The following is an 11,553-nucleotide window of genomic DNA, read 5'->3' as shown; positions in this document are numbered from 1 at the left end:
ATTTTTTTTTGAAGTGTTTTGAATAAACGTATTCTCAAAAGCTAAACACAAAGTTGTGGTGAATAAGTAAAAAGTTTTTGAGCAAAGGCTTGCCAGATTTAAACTTAGAAAAGATATTTTTGAAGAAGCAGCCAAAGAAGAGGAGAGCCTTGTGGAGATGGTCAGAGGTATGACGAAATTACATTCTAAGAAGCTAGTCATCTCAAAGGAAAGCATGAAGGTGAGTTTGAATTTTTTGAGTATACGCATGCTTGAGGACAAGCATGATTTTATGTTTGGGGATATGATGACATGCAGAAATGCATGTCATCGTAGACCTTTTACTGAGAATTATAAACGTTGTTAAGCAGAATATGTGGCAATTGTGCTAGGAATCCATGAGAAAAGTGAGCTTGCGTCGTTTAGCATGATGAATCTCGGCTAACCCATTATTATGCGATATTATGCATTCAATGTTCTATTTTTGTAGCTAACGCAGGAAGTGGACGCAAACGTGGAAACCGAACCACCGCATAGATGACCGCATGTGGACAAACAATCCATCGCAAAGGCGAACGTGTCAATCAACGCATGGATGTTGCGGTAATCAGCCGTATGCGTCCATCGCATAGAAGTTGCGCTCGTCAAACGATTACTGTCATCATGTAGAGTTTTAGTATTAAGTGAATGTGGTCACTGAATGATTGCAAATACGTGATAACGTATACTAATGGGATCAATGCAAGGTTGGTGGAATGAACGCACATCGCATCTACCTTGAGAAAAGAAAAAGCTAATGTTGACATTTCACCTACCACGCTGTTAGTGGCAGAGGTTCAGAAAGGACTAAACGCGCCGAATGTTAGAATCAGAGTAGTCCATTAATGCTGTCGGCGATCTAGGCTCTATTTAAAGAAGCCGATGAGCAGAAATTCAACTCGTCCAGGGATTATCCCTACAACCCAGTGTTTTCCCTGCGATCCAGACAAAATTCGTGAAAAGACATTTGAGAGTTCTTCACCTCCTTCCTCCATTCAGAGTGACGACCGAAACCTTCGACCGGAGCTAGATCTCGGGAGAGTCAGCTCCACCGCCCATCCATGGCACCACTGGCAGCCTTGGCGCACATCCGCTGGAAGCAAGTCTTTGCTTCCATTCGGTCATTTCATTTTCCTTTCTTTTCTTAGATTGTATTGTATACATTTTGTGATTAAGGAATTAATAAATTTTGTGTTCAATACATTTCTATGTTTCCTTAGATTCCATCTCCATCTTTTTTACTTAGCATCTTTAACTTCATTGCATCACTTAGTGAGATTGCTTGAGTATCATATACTTAGTCATGCGGTTTAGGGATATGAAGCATGTAGCAAACCACCGAAAGGTGTGCTTGTACAAGTATGTGAGAAAACCTTATTTGCTTAGTGAGAAGCTGCGACAATGCCTCTCTATAGGCTAACGCATTACTTGTCTATGCGTAAAGTCAACAACAACCAACTGCCTGGGAAGGTAAGTGGTTGGTCGCATTAAGCAATGTAAGTCATTGTTCACTAGGGATAGGAACAATCTTAGGGCAGCAAAGTTCATGCGGTTACCTTGTCCTATGAGCGCTTCATTCATCATTTAGGCTTACTTGAGAGAGTAGTCTAAAACCTAAATCTAAGATTCGAAAGAGTTTATTGGAATGCATAGACAAGAATGGGGAACTTCGGGATTAGCTCCGTTTGCTATCACACAGCGTATGTGCCCTATGGATAGGATTTTGCATGAGTCCAGGAAGTAGGATAAGGTGGTATGCGGCTAGCACGCTCATGCGGCGAGAGCTCGTGAATGGGTTATGAAGGTCTAGGCAGGTATAGGCTTCTCGATAATATCGTAGATACACCGCATACGTCCTAGAGTTAGGTCACGTGTGTGTAGCATGATTGCATGGCTTGCATTGACGAAGATTGCCCTTGCGGTAACTCTTAAGGGCTGTAATGAAATCATCTCCGCATTTTATCTATTGTTCCATTCATTTGTTTCATGTCAAGAGTTGTCATGTCTCTACCTCTCATGTATATTCTCATTGCGCTGTCTGTTAGATAGGAGTAGGAGTAGGGTTAACTTAGCAACTTCTCTTCCATTCTTTTATTCAAACCGCCACATGCACATTACCGCATTCATTTTTCTACAAGTCCCTGTGTTCGTCCTCGAACCACCCGAGAAACTTGTGTTCACGTTATACTTGGCGTGAGCGCAAAAAAACTTGTGACAGGACGCATGGTCATCGCATATATTTATTAACGCATATTCATTCCAAGACATGACCATCGACGCATGACAATCAACGCATATCTTAAGAACATGCATCGCATATTGCGTCCAAGGGATTTTAGTTGTTGAATAATTTGACATCTAATCTCCCGTCATCATAGGTTCAGCTTCCTCTTCAAGGCATAACAGTCTTTCTTCATGTGTCTAAGTTTGTGGTAAAAATGACACTTGATTCTAGACTTGTCACCACCATTCTGCTTGCCCTTCCAATTATTCTTTGTTTTCCCTTTGAAAAGAAACCTTCTCCCCCTTGCTGCTCTTTCTTGCTCATCTGTAACTCTAGTTCTCTGACTCTTATTGCTGAAATTATTGCTTCTGTAGTGATTCTTTCTCAACCATACTTCATGGCTATTTTGACATCTCTAAACGATTCTGGTAGAGAGTTAAGTAAGATAAAAGCCTCATTTTCTTCCCCAATGTTGTCTCCTATTGATCTGAATTTTGATGACAGTCTCTTGAATTCGTTCAAATTGTCAGTGAGGGATTTTGCACCATCCATCTTATATGTGAAGAATCTTTCCCTAAGAAAGTTTTATTAGGCAAGTTTTTGTTGAGATAAATCTCGTTCAATTTGTTTCGGAGATCATAAGCAGTTGCTTGGTCAACTATCTTCCTTAAAACAATATCTGTAACATTCAAGACAATAGTTCCATAGGCATTTATCTGTATTGTCTCTTTTTCTGCATCTATGAGTGTTTCAAGGAATTTCGCTGGATCTGTGATTACTAGAAATGTCTTTTGTTGTCCCAATACTAACTTGATCTTAGCTTTCCATAATTCAAAGTCTGTCTTTCCATCAAACTTCTCAAGTACATACCTAGTTGTAGCCATTCTTGAACTTCAAGATCGACTTGTCTGAATCTTTGTATGCAAGAATTCAAATCTTAGATCTGTCTTGAGTTGTTCTCTAAGCTTTGATACCACTTGTGCCCCAGATAACTATGATTCTCTTGATTGCAGGCTCAAACTAATCAGCATTAACGGTCAACTTCTCTTCATGACTCAGGAAAGATTGTATCCTTTAAGCGTCAAAACTCTTCAATCGTTTACTTGTATGCAGCTCAATCATGTAGACAAAGCTCTGATGAACTAGACAATAGTTCAATTATGTAAACGATATCAAGAAGCACTAGACGATCGTGTAGGCAATAATTGAATGGAACTAGACGATCGTATAGACGATAGCTGAAGAACTAGACGATCGTATAGATAATGCAAAGCAGAACTAGACGATCGTGTAAACGATGCAAAAGTAACTAAACAATCGTATACACGATACTTAAGTAAAAGCTAGACGATCGTAGAGAAAGAAAGAAAGAACACAAATATTTAAGTTGTTCAGCCAAAGGCCTACGTCCACTGTGCAAATCGGGAGGGTCTCTTATATTACTTCTTCTTCAAACTTCTTTACAGAATGAATGCCTTGCTCTCTTTCTCTCGTTCTCGTTATTCTCTCTTTCATTTTCTTTTTATACAGGCGCTCATTTTCAACGAAGAAGCTCTGGTGGTTACAACAAACAAAACAGAAAGAGATGACAATGCACAACAGACTACAACTTTTTTTTGTCTAGATTCTTTTTGTAAGAAAACTTAACTAAACAGAAAAACTGACTTCCCCGGAATGATGCCAATTTGATGATAGAGATTTATCGTCGCCTGCAAATCTCTAATAAAATAAAATTTATAATATAAAACTAATAGCTACCACTACAAGGGCATAGCAATAGTGGCACATCTGAGTCAATCTACAGGAAAGTGCGAGTTATAGTTTCGTAAAGTCGATTTCCTAGTTATAGTGGTAAGGTGGAGGGATTTTTGCATAGATAAAGTGGGAACATGAATTAAAATAAAAGCAACAGGTAAGTGTAACCTAAGATTTGTAATTCTAGTTCTGAAAGCAAGAAAGATTCCCAAGTAATTTCGATCATTGAATTTTCTCAATCAAACATGTATTCATTTATGTGTGCACAAAATATTCATTTATGTGCGCACAAAAACTTACTCCATCTAACAAAACTCATTGATGCTACAGACAGCCGAATCATGGGTTAACTAAGCAAGCGCCCTAATAATCAATCAATCCCTAAACTCTAATTAAACTACAAGCCTTAGTCCTATTGGGTTCGAAAGCATTCATCTAAGACTAAGAATATTTGCATTATGATTAAGAGTTCCATTATGTGGTTAATTAATTAGGTAGTCTAACTAATTAAACAAGTTATACTTGAAACTAATTAAAACATGCAATGTATTGTTCCTAGGCATACATGATTCAACTATTGCTACTTTCGTGATTTTAAGCTAGACAAACAATTAAGGATCATGCAAGCCACAAATCTTAGCAAAGATATATATTCATGAAAGGAGAGTTAACCCAAGCATAAGCATATATCTAATTAAGAACAAGATTCAAGAAAACATAAAATCAAAATGTATTGTTCATTCACAAGTCAGCTCATAAAATTACAAGGGTTCTTGCTCCATAAACTAGAAAAAAATCTACTTGTCTTCTCAACCCATAGACAAGATGTAGAGAGGGAACACCAAATAAGAAGAAAACCAGCTGAGGCTACATCTCCTATATTCTCCATACATTTAAAACCCTAAAAACGAAGCATATATAGAAAAATGTTTCATCATCTTCTAGAAATTATGTCGAGTGTGGTGTCGTTGCACGAGCTGCCTAGGGACATTTTCATCTTTTCACTTCCTTTGAAGCTCTAGGTGCTTGGTATCACTCTTAATAGCTCCAAATCAACCCATGCACGGCACATCACACTCCGAAATGCATGAATTGCTCAAAACTTACAATAATAGATAATTAAACACATTAAAAATAACAAATAGGTAAAATTTAGAGGCATAAAATTAACTCTTTTCGAGAGCTAACACGTATACTAATATTAATAACTCAATGAAACTTTTATCACTTCATTCGTAAATGGCTTTTAAGTTATATAATTTTATTAATGAAAAATTTTAGTAAAAGTTTGGCAACCTCAGAACACCGATTTTTATGCATCACACAGTAATTGGTTAAACTTTTCAAATTTATTTATAAAATAGTCTTTTGTAGCTTCAAACAACTCAATTGCGTTCGTTGTGTAATTGTAATCATTTTTTTCAAAAGTATTAACACTTTCACCATTATTTATCTCTAATAGGCACTGGCTCTCCATTCAAAATTTGTCTTATACCTCTTATCAATGTCATAGATAAACACATGGTCTTTAACTACGTCAACATCTTGTTTAAGTGTATTTCCAGATTTGGAATGACATAATCCAGATTCAATGAAGTTTTCAACTCCTAAGTTATATTCATCTGGTGACCTATCTTTGTTTATTCATGACTTTTCCATATTAACAAAATTTATAGAAGATATACTATCTACAAAAAGAAAACATAATTGAAAAAATGGATATATGTCACATGTACGAACAACATTCACTTCAAAACCAGCATTCTAACTTTTGAAATCATCTTGCAAATAAGCTATGAAAGAGATATTGCAATTATATGAAAGAGACGAATGCAACTAATTTCAACCAATATCTTAAATAACTATTTTCGCAACCAAAATAAATATATTGTAACATCATAAATAAATTTGGTCATAAGATGATGCATTTTTTTTGCATCTTTTCAAAAAGAATTTTCATTGTTTAGTTAGAACTTTGACTAATTACTCACCTTCATTTGATTAACTAAAAATTTTCTATCAAATCCTATGCATTATAAGAAAATTGTTTCCACTTTTTGTTTTCAAATCACTTAAAGCAACATTAAGAAATCTACGATCTATTTTGTTATATCCATTTCATTCGTTAATAATTTTATGCATCACTTGGTTCATGGAACATTATATTGACACACATTTAGATAGCTTTGTCTTTTGGTATTCCACAAATACCAAGTTTTTCCCCCTCGATCAATTTTTGTGATCCTAGTTTACAAAAACTAATAAACATTTATGTTTTCTTAGTATTGCAAACAAAGATTTGTAACAAATAAGAGTTTTCAAAAAAGAAAAGAAATTTATCCATGAATTTGTCAACACAAGCTCTTTTATGATTTAAATCCTATTTTGGTCACTAAAGTTTGAATCTTGTTCTATTTTATCTCTAAATTCTATTTTAATCCCCTAAACTTTTAAAAAGTGTTTATCTTAGTCCCTACCATTAAGATGCTATTATCTCTTTAAGGATAAAGTTGCATCTAATATGGGTTGAGTAAGATGAAGGTGAAGTAAAATGTCAACAACCAACGCACCAAAATAGTGAAGACCAAAATCTTGAACACAAAATGACTTTTGATCTCCTCACGAAAATTCCTTTATCACCTAATTCAAAATTAAAACCCAAGATTTTTTTTAGCATTCGCTAGCTTATTTCGCCGCCTCAGTCATCCAAAAACATAAGTTATCTCACCATTATGTTTAAGAGTTAACAAAATTTGAAAAGCAATGACCAAAAAGTAAACATTTTTTTTAAAGTTCAAGGACCAAAAAGTAAGTATTTTTTAAAAGTTAAGGAACAAAATAGAATAAGATTCAAAGTTCAGAAACAAAAATAGAATTTGAACCTTCTTTTATTTATTCTCACAATCCTTATTAATTAAGATGTTAACCAAAGTCGTCAACAAACAAAGTGAGTCATTGTACAAGTGAACCAAAAAAAAAAAGAACATACAAATTATACTTAAACTGAATTCAACCCAACCCAAATGATTTTAGGTTCATGTGAGTTTCCCCATCCAGAAGAAAAAAAAAAAATCTTAACCAATGTATCTGCTGCAATAATAATAATTGCTCTCATCCCTCACATATTTATAAAACCATTCCCAAAATGCAGAAGTTGTTCAACACACACATCCCCAACAGAAGCATAACTGGCAAAGCCATTGGAAATCAGATCCTCAAGCTTCAAATGAGAATCCATGATCCCATTATTCTGGAGCTCCGAACCCAAACTCGACCCAAACTCGAAATCGACTCCATTTAAATTATTGTTCCCAACAACACTTTGATGAATGCTCAAGTTCGGACCAAACTTTGATCCACAGATGCCCCAGCCACCAGCAGAATGGTTGTTGGGAGCGAGCCACTCGGCGAAGAAGAGCTTGGGGAGGGAGTTGTTGTTGGGTTTAGGAGAGCCCATGGATGGATTTGTTGTTGAGGAATCTGCAGAATCTGAAGTAGTTGAATTAGTTGTGGAATAAGTTGAAGATGGCTGTTTTTGTTGTTGTTTATAGTGTTTCTTCTTCAAGTACGAATGCCACAGGTTTTTTACTTCGTTGTCAGTTCTTCCTGGTAAATGTTGTGCGATTTGAGACCATCTGATGTCAAAACAACAAACTCTTCACTGAAAAACTTAAATTCTTCTACCTAGTGAATTTGGATAGAAATCAAAATTTAGTCCTTAAACTTTTGTGGGTAACCATTTAATTTTTGTAATTTAAATTTATAATAATTTAGTCTTGAACTTTAATAAGAAACCGTTTAGTTATTGTAGTTTAAAATTTATAATGATCTAGTCTCTATTATAAATTTTTTTTCATAAAATTTAATAAAAAAAAATTATGCAAGTAAATTAGTAAAACGATCCGAGATCAAAATTTCTTTTAAACTATAAATACCAAGTTATTATGTAATAAAAATTGACGACGATATTTTGTATAATAGGGACTAAATTATTATAAATTTCAAAATATATAGACGAAAACGTTACTCTACTTTTTTATTTGTGGAAGGAATTACATAAATCATTCAAAAGTGTTTCAAGCTATAACAACTTCCAAGAATTCATACTTTCTTGAAGTTTATTACTCAAAAGATAAAATAATAATAACATTGGGTATACACACAAATCCTATTATCATATATTTCCTACTTCCATGAACATTTCAAAATAATAAAATAATAAATAAATAAATAAATAAATTCTCCATGATAAAGACTTTAATATAAAATTCAATTAAAGTGGAACTTTTTAATATTCAACAACCCCAAGTTGAAAAAGAAAACAAAAAATATTTAGAAAATTAGGAATGCCCATATGCTATTTTGAAGTGCATTTGGTTAATAATATGATAATTTGTGAAGCAAGATTAAAAATTGTAGGTTTAGTAAAGGACTGACTTGTTCCCAAGCATGTGATGAAGAGCAAGAATTGTATCTTGTTCTTCTTGGGAAAACATTCCTCTTTTAAGTCCAGGCCTCAAGTAATTAATCCACCTCAATCTGCAGCTCTTTCCATTCCTTTCCAGCCCTATAAATATATATATATATATATCCTTCATTATAATCTTGTTTCCCCATTTCAAAAATTAATAATAACACCAATAATTAAAATAATAATAATAATAAACTCTTAATTTCCATTGGTGTTAGATTTTCGGTCTAATGAAATTTTGAGTCTAATTTCAATTAAAGTCTCTAGGTTTCAATTGTTACAATTTTACTGAAAAAAGGTTTGTATTTAGATTTCAAAATTTACACTTTTATCACCGATTTTTCAATAAATATTCAATTTTGGTCTTTTAGAGTTTATGTCAGTTAATTAATTTAAAAAATTAAAAATTACAATCCAAAGTTTCACCATTAAAAATGTCACTTTCAAAAATGGCCAAAGGACTAAGAGGTCATGGATTCGATCCATGGAGACCACCTATCTAGGATTTAATATCGTATGGATTTTCTTGACATCTAAATGTTGTAGGGTTAGACGGGTTATCACGTGAGACTAATCGATGTGTGCATAAATTGGCCCGAACACTTATAGATATAAAAAAAAAATTAAAATTTCACTTCATTATTGTGTTGACTCAATTAATAGATATTTACAATGAAGACTAAAAGTGAGTATTTAGTAAAAAAAATCGATTTTAAAAGTGGAAATTTTAAAATCTATGAACTAAATTGAAACAAAATTCAAATATAAAATCATTAAATGGAAACTAAATCCAAGACGTAACAACAAAACATATAAAAAAAATGTGCAGAGACTCACCGGCCTTGGGAGGAAGAGAACTCCAACAGCCATGGCCATGCTTGAGGATGTAATTTCTCAGCCTCTCGTCTTCCTCAGGTGACCATAATCCCTTTGTGTGCTTAGACTTTGTTCTATGCGACGCCGTTTCGCACCCCATATTTTTTTTTTCTTTTTAAATTTATTCCACACAGAGAAGAGAGAAAATAGTGGAGCTTTCAACAATGTAGGGTTTAGTATTTATAGCTAATTATAAGAAAATAATGGTTGGTCCACTATCAAATATTAGCAAAATTCTCATCCAAACACAAGGACTATTAAAATAAAGGGAGAGAAAAGAGAATCAATTCCAATAATTAGGGATGTGAAGGTTGAAAATTAAAATACAATATTAATTATATCATTTGTCCAGTCGATCAGTTTTAATTGAGTCGGATTGAAACACTTATTTTTATCCAATCTAATTTTCGAGTTGAATTTATATTAAATAATGAACTCAACTCAACCTGACTTAAACATAAAATATTTAAGTTGAGTGTGTTTGGATTATTTGACTCGTTTATTTAAATTTTCGCTTTAAGAAAAATAAATTGTTAATAAACAAATTTCCATATAATTATTTTTAGTTATTGAATTAAGATTTACAAATATGAGCTTAAATTTTCTTTTTTTTAAAGAAAAAAGTATTTGGAGAATAAATGAATGAAAAATAATTATATTATGAAATCAAATGAAAATAAATACATGTACGTATAATTGCATTATAAGAAAATATATTTTTTAATAATAAATTCAGGTTGATTTCTGATTAACCCAAATTAATTCTAAGCCAACTAAGGGACTAAACCAACTATAAAGTTTCTCTGACTTAAACCAAACCAAATCTAACCCAACTAAAACAAAGTTGATAGCATAATTCAATCTGTACAAGTTGGGTTTGATTGATCTTGTATATCAGGTATATGAGTTCCATCATCACTTTAATATTCCTATCAACATGAATATAGTTTAACTGATATAAAAAAAAAACATATATTCTCATGAATTAAAAGTTCAGGACTTTAAAATATCTTCAATCTCACGTATTATTAAAAAAACGAAATTTAATATTGTTAAATTAGGGTGAGAGACGACGATAATTAAATATAAGCATATAAATAATTAATATAGTAAGGTTGGAAGTTTTAGAGTGTTTTGAAAAATTATAAAATTGTGTGGAATTTCCAAATGTCAAAGTAAATGAATGATTTTGAGCCGTCCACATTTCCCCCTTCACGTTTTAATAATACATAGGAGAAATTATAAAGTAATAAACTATAGAAAGGACGAAGGATCCCAATTTTCAATGCCTTGCAGGCTTTGAAGGCACTCCCTTTTGTCCCCTACTTCAATTGCATCAAAACTATTTGTTTCATTTATTCAATTTGGATTTTGAAGCTTAACAAATTTGGGTTTGGTTTGATAACATTTCGCTTTCAATTTAATTTTTGAACCATATTTTTTATTTTTGAATTTTTAGTCATTAACCTATTTTTAGGTCCCGTTTGGTAACCATTTCGTTTTTTTTTTTAAAAAAATAAACATATTTTCTTTCTATATCTTATAATTATTTGCATTTTTCTTAAGTACAATAGTTGAATTCCAAGTCAAATTCCAAAAATAGAACAAATTTTTAAAAACTACTTTTTTTAGATTTCAAAATTTGGCTTGGTTTTTTAAATCATAGCTAAAGAGTAGATAACAAAGGAAGAATTTGGAGTAGAAGTAGTGTCTATAAGTTTAATTTTCAAAAACAAAAACAAAAAACCAAATGGTTATCAAATGGGGCCTTAGTTTTCAAATATTGACTGATTATGGAAAACATAAATGACATAACATAAAAATTTAAATGTGAATGTAGACTTCATAAGTCTAAATTTTCAAAAGCTAAAAACGAAAATAAATGATTATCAAACCAGACTGACAGACTGAAAGTTGTCGAGACTTTCCATCGATCAAATAAAATTATTTCACGAGCTAACTACTTATACTATTAGGTAACACATGCAACAACTTTGGGTCGAAGCACATGGAAGCACAGAGATGAGCTCCTTAAAACCCATTTTTAGTTAAGCGGTAAAAGGAAGTGGGGGGTGGGATCGGCATGGTTTGATATTTAAACTGTTGGGGTTGATGTCATAAATCTCGTAGGGTCCTGTAGTTTGTAAGCACTTGTATGAACAAACATTTTGTGATTTATAATATATGATATTTTATTCACTCCAGTCTA

At 32.8% G+C, this 11,553-nt stretch overlaps 1 protein-coding gene across 1 annotated transcript; it reads right to left on the bottom strand.

The window, feature by feature from the left end:
* Positions 1 to 6,903: 6,903 nt before the first annotated feature.
* LOC120078555 (transcription factor LAF1-like) lies at positions 6,904 to 9,477 on the bottom strand. Its single transcript, XM_039032833.1, has 3 exons — positions 9,306 to 9,477; positions 8,435 to 8,564; positions 6,904 to 7,632 (listed from the first exon to the last, which is right to left on the bottom strand). The coding sequence occupies exons 1-3, from the start codon at positions 9,442 to 9,444 to the stop codon at positions 7,116 to 7,118; spliced, it is 786 nt and encodes a 261-aa protein (XP_038888761.1). The 5' UTR covers positions 9,445 to 9,477; the 3' UTR covers positions 6,904 to 7,115.
* Positions 9,478 to 11,553: the final 2,076 nt, after the last annotated feature.

This window comes from Benincasa hispida, chromosome 5 (genome assembly GCF_009727055.1).
Source record: "Benincasa hispida cultivar B227 chromosome 5, ASM972705v1, whole genome shotgun sequence".
NCBI lineage: Eukaryota > Viridiplantae > Streptophyta > Magnoliopsida > Cucurbitales > Cucurbitaceae > Benincasa > Benincasa hispida.
Note: the sequence above shows the minus strand (reverse complement) of the source record. Positions and strands in the feature narration are given on the sequence as shown.

What these genes read in the sequence shown, in the direction of transcription:
- LOC120078555 (XM_039032833.1), bottom strand. Translation starts at nt 9,444, where the DNA reads ATGGGGTGCGAAACGGCGTCGCATAGAACAAAGTCTAAGCACACAAAG. An exon ending in TTCTCTTCCTCCCAAGGCCG is followed by an intron (nt 8,565 to 9,305) that starts GTGAGTCTCTGC and finishes ATATATTTATAG; the next exon opens with GGCTGGAAAGGAATGGAAAG. An exon ending in CATCACATGCTTGGGAACAA is followed by an intron (nt 7,633 to 8,434) that starts GTCAGTCCTTTA and finishes TTTTGACATCAG; the next exon opens with ATGGTCTCAAATCGCACAAC.